General features: G+C 42.3%; 1 protein-coding gene across 1 annotated transcript in view; it reads left to right on the forward strand.

Annotated features, from left to right (window-relative positions):
• The first annotated feature begins 1891 nt into the window (after positions 1-1891).
• LOC100348951 (olfactory receptor 7E178-like) overlaps positions 1892-14689 on the forward strand; it is a 29354-nt gene continuing 16556 nt past the window's right edge. Inside the window, 3 exon segments of the mRNA XM_089315576.1 lie at positions 1892-2046; positions 6506-6570; positions 12126-12495. Of these exon segments, the coding sequence (XP_089171702.1) occupies positions 1892-2046; positions 6506-6570; positions 12126-12495 (590 nt within the window).

The following is a 14689-nucleotide window of genomic DNA, read 5'->3' on the forward strand; positions in this document are numbered from 1 at the left end:
CAAAATTTGAAACCCACCAAAGACAAGGTGAGGAGTTACATATTGAATGATTGTACAGGACAAACAGGATTTGGCCCATAGCTTGGTGGTGAAGACACCCATCACCCCCTTGTGGAGTACTGAGTTTTGATTCCTGGCTCTGAATATTGACTGCAGCTTCCTGCTAATGCATACAACAGAACATAGCAGGGATGGGCAAAGTAACTGGGTTGCTGCACACATGTGGAAAAATCTGCATTGAGTTCCAAGTCCTAGTTCTGTCTTGGACCAGCCACAGATACTGCAGCTTTGGGGGAATGAGCCAGTGGATTAAAGTTTTCTCAGGCCCTGTCTCTGCCCATCAAAAAAGCAGATAAACAATATCTGAGTGAGCACTTAAATCTACACAGCATGGAACAGAAAAACCAAGCATTGGTAAAACTTGGATGACAATGGACACAAACATTTCCTAATTGTGAGCCATCCACTTCGATTTAGTGTTTAGACAAAGCACTGGCAGCTCTTACAGAGTATTTATAAACATTCTTAATTAAGGATATATGCACCTTTGTTTAGAAAATTAAGGCATTTTACTGCTGATTTCCTTCACGTCCATGTGTTTGTCAGTTCCTAATGTGCTTGGTTGCCTAACATTGTTCAGTTGAGTGTCTCTGAAGCAGGTTGAGTATAAAAGGAGCTGAATAACATGGAAACCAATCATGGATGATCCCTAAGAAGACTGAGTTTGAAATCACTGAAAGAGGTGACAGACATCGAACAGTGCAAAAGTGTAAATATGAGGAGGTCTTCAAAAACTTTGTGGGGGCAGGTGCTATGATGTAGTAGGTTAAGCCTCCACCTGTAGAGCTGGTATCCTATGTGGGCACTGGTTAGTGTCCTGACTGCTCTACTTCTGATATAGCTCTCTGCCTATGGCCTGGAAAAGCAGTGGAGGATTACCCAAGTGCTTGAGCCCCTGCTACTCTCATGAGAGAGCTAGAAGAGGCTCTTGGCACCTGGCTTCAGATCAGCTCAGATCTGGCTGTTGTAGCCATCTGGAGAGTAAATCAGAGGATAGAAGATCTTTGTGTCTCTCCCTCTGTGTCTGTGATTGTACCTCTCAAATAAATAAAATCTGTTTTAAAATGGGGTGGGCGCTGTGGTGCAGTGGGTTAATGCCCTGGCCTGAAGCGCCGGCATCCCATATGGGTGCTGGTTCAAGACCCAGCTGCTCCACTTCTGATCCAGCTCTCTGATATGGCCTGGGAAAGCAGTAGAAGATGGTCCAGGTCCTTGGTCCCATGTACCTGGTGGGAGACCAGGAAGAAGCCCCTGGCTCCTGGCTTTGGGTTGGCGCAGCTCCAGCTGTTGCAGCCAATTGAGGAGCTAACCATTGGATGGAAGACCTCTCTCTGTGTCTCTGCCTCTCTCTCTCTCTCTCTGCCTCTCCTCTTTTTCTGTGTAACTCTGACTTTCAAATAAATTAATTAATTAAAAAAACTTTGTGGAATATACATCATGAAACAAAATAGGAATTTCAAAATCATACTGCACCAAGAAAACTTTTCATTTATTCCACACACCTGAGTTACCTTTGTGTTATACACATGACCAGCTGAAATGAAAATATATACAAGTGCTATGTGACAATTCATCTGCGTCATTTTACCAACACTCTTTTCTCTTCCAGAAGGAGTAGGGGTGACATTGAAAAAATCTCACACATGTCTCAGAATTCCATCTTACGGGCTTCTCAGAAGATCGAGACTTGCAGTCCCTCATTTTGGTGCTGTTCCTGTACATGTAACTGGTCACAGTGCTCAGAAACCTGCTGATCACTGTGGCCATCAGCTCAGACTCCCACCTCCACTCCCCCATGTACTTCTTCCTCTGTAGCCTCTCCTTGGCTAACATGGGTTTCACCTCCTCCACAGTTCCTAAGATGATTGTGGATGTCCACACTCACAGCACAATCATCTCCTATGTGGGCTGCCTGACGCAGATGTCTCTCTTCATCATCTATGGATGCACGGATGATTTCATTCTGAATATCATGGCCTATGACCAGTTTGTTGCCATCTGCCATCCTCTTCATTACAGGTCATCATGAACCCCCACCGCTGTGGCTTCTTGGTTTCAGTGTCGGTTGTGGCCAGCCTTTTGGATTCCCTGTTGCACAGTTTCATGGTCTTGCAAGTTACCTGATTCAAGGATGTTGAAATTTCCAGTTTCTTCTGTGACCCTTCTCAGCTTCTCAACCTCACCTGCCTTGACACCATCACCCATGACATATTCATTTATTTTACTGGCATCATGTAGGTTCCCCCTCTCAGGGATCCTTTACTCTTACTATGAACCTGTTTCCTGAGAGTCCCATCACTAGGTGGGAAGTACAAAATCTTCTCCACCTGTGACTCTCATCTGTTGGTTGTTTCCTTGCTTTATGGAACAGGCGTTGGGGTGTACCTGATTTCAGCTTTCTCACTTTCTCCCTGGCAGTGTGCAGTGGCCTCAGTGGTGGACAGTGTGGTCACTCTCACAGTCTGAGGAGCAGGGACATCGAGAGCGCTATGCAGAGGTGCCTCAATAAAACAATCTAATTTCAGTCCCTGTGCCCTCCCTTGGATGGGACTTTGGACAAGACAGCAAAGCCAAACATCTAGGGGCTGGTGCTGTGGTGCAACAGGTTATTGCCCTGGCCTGAAGTGTTGGCACCTCATATGGGCACTGGTTTGAGACCCAGCTGCTCCACTTCCCATCCAGTTCTCTGCTATGGGCTGGGAAAGCAGTAGATGATGGCCCAAGTGCTTGGGCCCCTGCACCCACGTGGGAGATCTGAAAGAAGCTCCTGGCTCCTGGCTTCTGATTGGCATAGCTCTGGCTGTTGCAGCCCATGAGAAATGAACCATAGGATAGAAGACCCCCCCTCTCTCCTCTCCCTCTCCCTCTCCCTCTCCCTCTCCCTCTCCCTCTCCCTCTCCCTCTCCCTCTCCCTTCTCTGTGTAACTCTTTCAAATAAATACATCTTTTAAAAAAACTAGACATCTAGACCCAAGAATCTCACCTCTCTCATGTTTGAGACTCTCGTGGCTTTCATCATTCTCCCCATCTCCTAAAGAAAATACATTCTGATGGGAAATGACTACTTACTTGATGAGGAAACACCAGAAGCCAGTGGGAAGCCAGTTTGGTCACAGAATGGCTAACACTGTCTGTGACATCATAGATTCTGCAGGAAGAAGGGAAACCATGGTTCCTCCTTTGGACTATATGATCATGGATACACCATGCAGCAGTATGATAGACACTGTGTAACTACACAATACAGAGAAACATCTGTCCATATGGCAGTTCTTCTGTAGGAACATTTGGCTGAGAGCAGATGGTTTAGGGGTTGTGTAACATGATGGGAAGAAGAGGAATATATATACAACCTTGTGGTGCTTCCAGAACATCAAAAGTACTCTTTAGTCCCTAAAGTGGCTCAAGAATAGCACAGGCAATCACAGCCAAATAGACAAATGGGATTACATCAAGCTGAGAAGCTTCTCCACTGCAGAAGAAACACTCAGCAAAGTGAAGAGGCAACTTATAGAATGGGAGAAAATATTTTCAGACTATGAAACTGATAAAGGATTAATATCCAGAATCTACACAGAGCTCAATTATCTCAACAACAAAGCAATCCAGTTGAGAAATAGTCAAAGAACTTGAACAGGCATTTTTCAAGAGAGGAAAATCAAATGGCCAACAGACACATGAAAAATATGCTCAGGATCACTAGCCATCAGGGAAATGCAAAACCACAATGAGACCTTACCTCAACTCTGTTAGAATGGCTCTCATACAGAAATCAACAAACAGTAAGTGCTGGTGAGGATGTAGGGGAGAAAGTACCCTAATCTCTTGGTGGGAATGTAAACTAGTACAGCCATGTGAAAGTCAGTATGGAGATACCTCAGAAAGCTGAAAACAGATATGCCTGATGACCTAGCAATCCCACTGCTGGGAATTTACCCAAATGAAATGAAATCAGCATATGTAAGAGTTATCTGTACCTTTATGTTTATTGCAATTCAATTCACAATAAGACAGCGAATCAACCAGATGTCCATCAGCTGATGACTGGATAAAGAAATTATGGTAAATATCCAGTATGGAGTACTATTCAACTTTAAGAGAGAATGAAATTCTATCATTTGCAACAAAATGGATGCAACTTGAAACCACTATACTTAGTGAAATAAGCCAGTCCCAAAAAGACAAATGCATATGTTTTCCATGGTCTGTGGTAATAGAGTACCAAAAATGTAATGTTTAGAAAACAAATCATATAGAAAACAAATCACTGATGATGACATTTTGAACTTCAACAATTGTTTACAGCCCTTGTATTTACTGTTGAGGAACAGGTTTTTTTCTTATTATTTTTGAACATACAATCTTATGAATATAAAGTAAACTGAAAGTAGATCATTATAAAAATTAAGAGAAGGATTAGGAGAAGAAGGAAGTGGATGGGTGGGAGTATGGGTGTGAGGGAGGGAAGGCTAGGAAGTATCACTATGTTCCTAAATCTGTGTATACCTGTGTATACCTTAAGCAAAATTTAAAAAGCAATAATAATAAAAAAGAACTTATGAGAAAGACATCAACCTGTATATTCAGTCTTTAAGATGCTGGCCCCAGGAGAAGGTGTTTTGCACAGCAGTTAAGATGCCGCTTGGGATGCAGGCATCCCATAACTGAGTGCCTGGGTTTGAGCCCTGGCTCTGCTTCCATTGTCTGCTTCTTGCTAATGTGCACCCTGAGGTGAAGCAGACAATGGCTCAGGTGTTTTTGTCTCTGCCACCTACATGGGAATTCCTGGGTTTGTCTGGCTCAGCACTGGCTCTTATGGGCATTTGGGGAGTGAACAATAGATGGAAGTTCTATGTATCTCTTTGTATCTCTCTGCCATTTAAATATTAATATTAAAAAATAATTAAATACTACAAAGAATGTTGGTTTCATGCCAGTAAAATAGTATGTGTATGTCTTTCTCTGAGACTCACATGCATTAGGAGGGCCCATGCATAGCTGTTTTCCTGACAGTCTGAGGAGAAGGCCTCAGCCCTCATTGCTCACTGGGCATAAAGGGACAGTGGACACTCACTCCCCAGTCATAGCACTCAGTAAGGGAGCCCAGCGCCATGAGTCCTCTGGGACAGAGGATGCAGGAGGGAATGTTCAAAAACTTGTCTCCTTGACTTTAGGACCAGCAATGTGGTTGGGGTAACCAGATTGACCAGGATCAAAATGAAAAGTCTCAGCCCCAAAGCATGAGGTGTATAATCTAGGTTCTTAGAGGGTCTTTCTAAACCATAAGTGAGAATTCTGATTTTCTTTAACATTTTCTCTTAATAGGGTTAGTCATCACGTTTGCACAACCATTTGCTATACCTCAAGAATAACTGAAGATATTTTATATACATGGGGTCTCTCAAAAATTTTATGGAAATTAGACATGAACATCTGTTTTAATTTTTTAAACAAGCATTTTGAAGTATCCTTTCTTCCTACTGCTCCTCTATTATTTAAGTATAAAATAACAATTAAATATGTGATTATCAATTGTTTTTCAATATATGAATTTACTTCCATAAGAGACACAACTCAGAAATGAAGACCAAATCAAACTAGTAAAAAGCCCAGAAGTCCCCAGACATGAAATATCAATCCAAGCATAGGCTTAGGAAATAAAAATAAGATGTCTTTAGAAACTAAGAAAATGGAAAAGGTTGATACATTTTCCATTCTTTACACAGAAAACCCAATTATCCTTACTTTTGTAATTGATATAATACTTTGACAGATGAAACAATCCCACATTGAGGTGTGAAAATGCAAACCAGAAACTGAATTTGATGTAAAGATCCTACAACTTGGAAGTCAGCAGCAGGGAGCACCGATGGGTGAGCTCTCTGTGAACAGGTTCTGGGTACACTTGCTTTTCTCCTTTTCCTCTTCCAATGATATCAGAAAGTCCTTGGAGACCAGGGTAACATGGACCTATGGGCTAATTAGGAGCTCAGTGCCTTGAGCCCCCACCCACCCAGTCCTACAAGTGCAAATAATGAGCCAGTGACTTCAGAACTTGACTTGCCAGACAAATGTTGTGGCTCTGTACTCATGTCCAGTCCTTGTGAACATCTGAGTTTCAGGAGGCCCAGCCCATCTGTCTTCCTCCCACCCCTGAGTACAGGGCCTGAGGCTTCCCTGCATACCAGGTGAGAAGTAAGCAGTGGACCAGGCTCATTTTGCCATGCTTCAGTGAGTGCTGAGGGAGACAGTGGAAGGAGGTGGGAATGTCAGCCTTGATCTCCACATCTTTGGGAGAAACAGAACAATTGGAGTAGATGGATGGGAAGGAAGCAGTAGGCAAATTTCCAGCTCAGGGAACTGTGAAGTTTACATCCTTGGTTCTCAAGGGTCTCAAATAACTCATTGAGCATTTTTCTTTCCTTCCACTGATTCTTCTCACTAGAATCTTCTTCCTGATAGGAGCAAATGAGTCTCTGAACTCCCGAGCACTCACACATGATCATGAAGGTGAGGAGGAGGATGTAGTAACCATAATGTCACCAACCTTACTGAGGGTGTCCTACGAGCCAGGCTCTGAATTCTGTGTCCTATTCAACCTGCTTCTTCTCATCTATATAATCCCCCACATTATGTTGCAGATACTACTTTTATGTTACAGAAGTGGAGAGGAGCACAATTGTGGGGACCCATGAGCCGGCCATGGGCCCACATGCTAAGGCTTAGCTTGCTGACCGTTTGCAATAGTTACTGCTGTGTGGATGTTTATGGTTTCTGTTGAGCTGCGATATTGGGACCTTTCCATAACCCCAGGGTAGAGTCAAAAGAACTATGGCCTTGGAACTTCCTGCACTCCTTTTCCCACTGACCAAGAGTTGAGAAAACACCAGGTGGAGCAACAATAAGCTTGCTGCTAGCATCCGAGTCACCTGCTACGTGACCAGAAGCTTGATTGGATGAAGGCGCGTGCTCACCTTTATGGTTGGACAAGGACTGCATGAACTGTGCGTGATCAGGCACCTGATTGGAGCGCTGCCGCATGAACTGTAGCATGGACTAAGCTTGCATTACATGCTTCTGCAATGATATACTATATAAGCCGTTCATGAAATAGTAACGGGAGCTTCCCCTTTCTTTCGGAGCTCCCCTTGCTCAAGGGTTTCTTTTTCTATCCTGTTTAAATAAAGCCTACTGAAGACCGATAAGCTGTGAGCAACATCGTTCCTTTGTGGGCAGGGGAGCGACACACAATGTTTTTGTGTAACTTATACTAGGCTGTGAGGTAGAAATGGGTGAAACCATAACCAAGTCAGGTTGTCTGACTGCAGACATGAGCATGTCCAGTCTCCCTCCTGACAACCTAGCCATTCATCTCTCTTTCCTGTCACTCCAGGCTGACAATCTGTTGACCGTGCTCTGCCTTTGGGGTTTCTTGGTAGATCACAGCAGGCAGCAGTGGGACAAGGTGACTGGGCTCAGAGAGAGAGCAGACATGGGATCAGAGTCTGTCTCTCTCTCTCTCTCTCTCCACTCCACTCCAAGATTTCACTTCAGTCATCCACTTTCTTCCCAACTCTTGTAATCACCTCACTGGATCTCAAAAGAGACTAGACTGGGGTCTTAGTTTCCATTTCTACTGCAGAAACTGGGAAGAATTTTAAAGGACCTTGTAGAACCTGTGGTTTGGATCTCTAGTGCTCTAACCCTCCTTGATGATTGGGAGAAAATGGGGGTCTTTGGTAAACTGGATCCAGAGACTTTCAATGTCATTTGGACTCCTGCCTGCTCACTGATGATTTCTGTGATGGTGGGCAGGCTGTCAGTTCCCTGAGAATCTGCATTGTCATCTGAGCTGATGCTTCATTGATAGAACTGCACTGATGCCGGCGCCGCAGCTCACTAGGCTAATCCTCTGCCTTGCGGCGCCGGCACACCGGGTTCTAGTCCCAGTCAGGGCACCAGATTCTGTCCCAGTTGCCCCTCTTCCAGGCCAACTCTCTGCTGTGGCCAGGGAGTGCAGTGGAGGATGGCCCAAGTACTTGGGCCCTGCATCCCATGGGAGACCAGGATAAGTACCTGGCTCCTGCCATTGGATCAGTGCGGTGTGCCAGTCACAGCGTGCCAGCCACGGCAGCTATTGGAGGGTGAACCAATGGCAAAGGAAGACCTTTCTCCTGTCTCTCTCTCTCTCTCTCAGTGTCCACTCGGCCTGTCAATAAATAAATAAAATAAAATAAAATAACCGCACTGATAATAGGTTTTTTTTTTAACTGATAATAGGTGCCCCCTATGGGATCTGTATGTGATGATGAATCAAAGAATAAAGAACAATTTAGATATTATTGATCACTATTTTAAAGTTAATCTTCTTATAAAAGAAAGTCCTCTGGCCTGATGTAATGCTTTCGTATTTCTGTAAAAGGACCAGTTGGCCTCGTTCTTAGTGAGAGGAATTCAAAAGATTCATGGAAAAACAGGGTAAAAACTTTGAGCTTATTTTGGTCTAAATTTTTTGATATCCATACATGTGTTTTTCACAATACACCTTTTTCATATATTATGAAAAAATTTATACCAAAAGCTCTTTTGTATTAAAATAAACTCAAACTTCCATTCTTCCAAAGCATTTTAGAGCATAACCATACCCTCACAAACGCATTTGCTGTGTGTTTGGAGAAGAACAGTCTTTTGTTCCAGATTCCCCAGATGCTCATCTGTTGCTTGGCACAGAGGAGGCATAAAAAAAAGGTAAATAATGAATAGACCTTTTCTTGGCTCACAATAGCTGGCCATACTTAGTAACACAGGTCCTATATCTCATTAGTAGCACCTGCAGCATTACTATTGTTTATAGTTATTCAAAAAATCAAGGCAGAGGTTGTTTTATGTAGAATAAAAAACCTAGAGAAGGGGCAAACATTTTGTGTGGGGTGAGACCTTTTTTTGAGTTGGATATCATTGTAGCTTCCCATGCCTTTGACAATGGTATACACTAACAAACTTGCTAGCTCTATAATGAGAGAATTCTGTATTTTATTTTATGTATTTTTAAGATTTCAGAAGTTTAGTTATAGATGAGAGAGGGAGTGACAGAGAGAAAGATCTTGCATCCACTGGTTCACTGTCACAATGGCTGCAGCTGGGTCGATCCAAAAAGCCAGGAGCCAGGAGCTGCCTCTGGGTCTCCCATATGGGTACAGGGACCCAAGAACTTGGGTAAACTTCTACAGCCTTCCTAGGCCAGAACAGAGAGCCGGATCAGAAGAGGATCAGCCAGGACTTCAACCAGTGCCCACATGGGATGTTGGCACCACAGGTAGAGGCTTAGCCTACTATGTCACAGTGCCAGCCCCAAATTCTGTTTTAAAACCTCACAATGACCAAATATTCAGGTTCTAAACTTCCCTTAGATGCTACACCTGTCATAGATATGTGTGTTCTTCCTGTATCCAGTAGACAATGGAAGCACACAGGGGTGCAGAGATTCACACGCATTGTGTCTATAGTGGGTAAATGATCTGGGATGGAAACGCTGGTTTCCCCACTCCTTCTCAGAGCACTGTCTCCTTCACTGGAGTATACATCTTGTATACAAGATGAAACCTCTCAGTGAGTAATCATGGGAGAATTATGACTAGATATAACCCAGGGATATATATTCAATGGCATATCTTAAGAATAAGAAGTTGTAGCTGATTATGATTGCTTTTTTATGGGGACAGCTGATGTAAATGATTAATAGTAAAATTGCCCATGCACTGAATATTGCAACTCAAACAACTCTATTACATGCACATATCTTATAGCAATTCTCATTTGTGTGATATGGAGACAGAAGAATTTTTGAAAGATTATCAGAATAATAAATCGGCAAATGAAATGATGTTCCTCTCTCAGGCAATGACAGGAAGCAATCATAGTGTTTGAAGGAGACATGAGCACATCACAGAGAGACTTAAACCCAAACATCAATGTATACTTGTACATTTCATGGGCAAGAGGTATAGAATTCTACTCAGATGAGCTTCAAGCATTTTGCAGAAAAGTTTTAGAGAAAACTATTGAGGGATTCAGAAATTAATACTGATTCAGAGGGGCAGGCATTGCTTGTGAAGCAGATTAAGCTGCTTCATCCATATTGCGTTGCCTGATTCCAGACTTGGCTTACACATCTTCCAATTCAGCCTCTTGCTAATATGCCTGGGAGGCAGCAGATGATGGTCCAAGAACTTGGGTTCCTGCCACTCATGTGGGAGACATGGATGGGGTTCCTTGTTCCTGGCTTTGGCCTAGCACAGCCCCAGCTGCTGTGGGGATTTAGGGAATGAACCACAGGATGGAAGATCAATCTCTCTTTCTCTATCATTTTTACTCCATGTCTCTCTGTCTTTCAAATAAAATAATCAACAGAAATTTTATAACAGATTTTAGAGTTTTTTCTTAAAACAGCTCTATAAAGGAGATAATTATTATTGATATTTTACAGAGGTGGTAAGTATTGAGTGTATTTACATTATTTTCTGGAACTTTCTGTTTTGCATTTTTTCACCATTCAAAGACATTATAACCTAGCAAAATAATAAACTAGCATTGCCTTTAGTCAGATGAAGTTAGAAAAATTACAATCCATGTTCTAGGAAGCAATGACATAAAAATCCTTGAATTATGCATAGGAAGTTTCAGACTCAGAGCTGTTTTGGAGTTTTCCTGATATCACTCACCTCAAATGTAAATAAGAAGGTTAATCATAAGAAAAATGACCAAGCAGTATTGCTAGGCCACTAAATAATACATAATAAAAAATTTTAAAATGTTTCAAGTAAATAGCTCTCATCTACCAGGTATTTATAAAGATACTAAGGGGAGCATACAAAGAAACCTGTAGATAATTTTAAAAATTCAAGTGGTTCTTAACATTTCACTGTTTCTAAACATTGACAGGTGCAGAATGCACTAATGTTCCAATTGTGGTCATTGATTTCATAGGACTATGTGTATTTGGCAGTGACTTTTACAAAAATTTGAAGCCAAACAATGCCAAGCACTGGAGTTATATATTAAATGGCACTAAGAGGCAAAAAGGAGTGAGTGTAAATAGCATAGTGGTTAATGTGCCACCTCCCACACAGTACCTAGGGTTGATGACTAGCCCTGTTTCCTGACTCTTTCTTCCTGTGAATACAGATCCTGGCAGGCAGTGGTCAAATGGTTGAGTCTCTACTCAGGGGAGATCTGGATTGAGATAGGAATAAGAACTCACAATTCCTACCTTGTTCCAGCCACAGCCTTCACTGGCATCTGCGGAGTGAAGCAGTGGATGAGAGTGCTGTCTCTCTTTCTCATCTCTGTCTCTCAAGAAAAGGAGCTAACAATAATAGAGTGAGCACATACATCCACAAAGGAGGGAGTCAGAAGAGCCAGGAATGGGTAGATCCCTGGAAGACAACAGGCACACAGCACAACAGCATGTCCTGGTTGTAAAGAATCAGCCTTAGCTTGGGGTCCAGACAATACATTCATAGCTTTATAGAAGACTTATAAAACTTATGAATGAATGGAATTTGTACCATTGTTGTAGATTTAAAAAAGGCATATTTAACTGTTTTTAAATTTCCTTTAATTCAACTGTTTTTCTTAAATACTAGATTGCATTTGACTGCGGCCATAGACTTGTTAGGTCCAATACTCTTGACTTTCTAACATTTGTGAGACTCTTTAAAGCTTTTGCACAGAGAGCGGAAGCACAGAAACCAATCATAAAAGATCTCTCAGAAGACTGAATTTGTCACCATTGAAAAGATGACAGAATTTGGTCACCAAGTGTGAATATGAATGTTTCCCCCAGAAAATACAGGAAAATTTGTATCCTGAAAAAAAAAGCATGAATTTCACAACTGTGTTACAACAAGAAAACTCTTTTATTTGAATACAACTTATTCTGTGAACGCTAGAGTTACCCTCATGCTATATCCATGCACACATGACTTGAAGACAGAGAGAGTGCTGGGTGCCTGTTTATCTGTTTCCTTTTACCAATCGCATTTTCCTTTCCAAAATGACTCCAGGTTGTTTTGAAACACAAAATCTCACACAAGTCTCAGAATTTCATCTCATGGGTTTCTCAGAGGATCCAGAACTGCAGCCCTTCCTCTTTGTGCTGTTCCTGTGCATGTACCTGATCACAGTGCTCGGGAACCTGCTCACTGACCTGACCATCAGCTCAGACTCCCACCTCCACACCCTCATGTACTTCTTCCTCTGCAACCTGTCCTTGGCTGATGTGGGTTTCACCTCCACCACAATTCCCAAGATGATTGTGGACATCCACACTCACAGCACAGCCATCTCCTATGTGGGCTGCCTGACACAGATTTCTCTCTTTATTATCTTTGGGTGCATGGTTGATTTGCTTCTGACCGTGATGGCCTATGAACGGTTTGTTGCCATTTGTCATCCATTGCATTACCAGGTCATCGTGAACCCCTGCCACTGTGGCTTCTTACTTTCCAGGTCTTTTGTGGCCAGTCTTTTGAAATTCCTGCTGCAGAATTTGATGGTATTAAGAGATACCTGCTTCAAAGATGTTGACATTTCTAATTTCTTCTGTGAACCTTTCAGCTTCTCACCCTTACCTGCTCTGACACTTTCACTCATGACACAGCCATAGATTTTGTTGGCATCATATATGGTTTTCTCCCTATCTCAGGGATTCTCCACTCTTACTACAAAATCATTTCCTCCATTCTGAGAGTCCCATCAGCTGGTAGGAAGTACAAAGCCTTCTCCACCTGTGGCTCTCACGTGACTGTTGTATGTTTATTTTATGGAACATCCCTCGGGGTGTATCTCAGTGCAGTAGCCTCACTTTCTTCCAGGAAGTGTGCAGTGGCCTCAGTGATGTACACTGTGGTCATCCCCCTGCTCAATGCCTTTATCTACAGCCTGAGGAACAGGGACATCAAGAGGGCCATGTGGAGACTTCTCAGTCAGCAAGCTATTTAGAGTACAGATTGGAAAGGCAGCAAAACTCAGCATCCAGACCCTACAATCTCCCCTGGCTCATCACATCACACTTGAGGCTCTCATGGCTTTCATTCATCTTTTATAACTGAGATTTCCTGTTTTGATCTTTCTTCATGGAAGCATTATATATTTATACTTGCATACCTGACTCATATTGTATCTATGGACCCTTCTGTATTTCATTATGGATGATCCAGCTATCCTGCAAAAAATAAAATATGCTTTCCTTTTTGTTATTTAAAATTGATATCTGGGCTGGCACTGCAGCTCAATAGGCTAATCCTCCACCTATGGCTCCAGCACACCAGGTTCTAGTCCCGGTCGGGGTGCCAGATTCTGTCCCAGTTGCTCCTCTTCCAGTCCAGCTCTCTGCTGTGGCCTGGGAGTGCAGTGGAGGATGGCGCAGGTGCTTGGGCCCTGCACCCACATGGGAGACCAGGAGAAGCACATGGCTCCTGGCTTCAGATCAGCGCAGTGTGCCAGCTACAGTGTGCCAGCCGCAGCACCAATGGAAAAAGGAAGACCTTTCTCTCTCACTGTCCACTCTGCCTGTCAAAAAAAATTTGTATCTTTTCCATAATTTGTATGTACTTTCCATGCACATTTCCATATACATCCTTCTAAATTATTTGATCTGGTTATCCATGAGGATGCATATCACTGCTCCTTTTTATGAAACCCTAAAAGAGCTTTAAAAATTCTGATGCCTGGATTTTACTACCAGAGGTTCTGATTTCTTGAACTGATGTGTGGCCTGAGTATGAAAATTTCCAAGCACCCAGGATAAGCTGAAAACTTTGCCACCAGTTCATTAACAGTTTGATTTTAAGTGATGAATCCTGATACCCTTGCTGTTTCCATGATTTTTTCTTTGTGATTTTTACAGTTTAATTATAATTCATGTTGAATGTGTTATAATTGGAATTCATGGAACTTCTTAAATGTGTATGTCCACTTCTTTCTTCAAATTTGGGAAGTTTCCAATTTTGGTCATTATCTCTTCAAACTGGCACACTTGCATTCTCTCTCTCCTTTCTATGGAACTCCCACAATACATATACTGGTATGCCTGTGGCATCCCATAAGATCCTCCCAATGAATAAAAGCCCAGGACCAGATGGCTTTGCTGCTGAATTCTATCAGATATTTAATGAAAAACTAATTGCAAATCTATTCAAATTATTGAAAGCAGTTGAAAGGGAAGGAATCTTCCCAAATTCTTCTATGAGGCCAACATCACTTTAATTCTTAAACCAGAAAAAGATACAATAAAGAATTATTGGTCTGGGTGGATGATTTTTCTGATATGTTGTTGTATTCTAGTGGCTAGAATTTTATTGAGGATTTTTGCATCTATGTTCATCAGGGATATTGGTCTGTAATTCTCTTTCAATGCTGCATCTTTTTCCGGCTTAGGAATTAAGGTGATGCTGGCTTCATAGAAAGAATTTGGGAGGACTCCCTCTTTTTTGATTGTTCTGAATAGTTTGAGAAGAATTGGAGTTAGTTCTTCTTTAAATGTCTGGTAGAATTCAGCAGTGAATCCATCTGGTCCTGGGCTTTTCTTTGTTGGGAGCACCTTTATTACTGTTTCAATTTCTGTCTC

Source organism: Oryctolagus cuniculus, chromosome 16 (genome assembly GCF_051225735.1).
Source record: "Oryctolagus cuniculus isolate XC-2025 breed Fujian yellow rabbit chromosome 16, ASM5122573v1, whole genome shotgun sequence".
NCBI lineage: Eukaryota > Metazoa > Chordata > Mammalia > Lagomorpha > Leporidae > Oryctolagus > Oryctolagus cuniculus.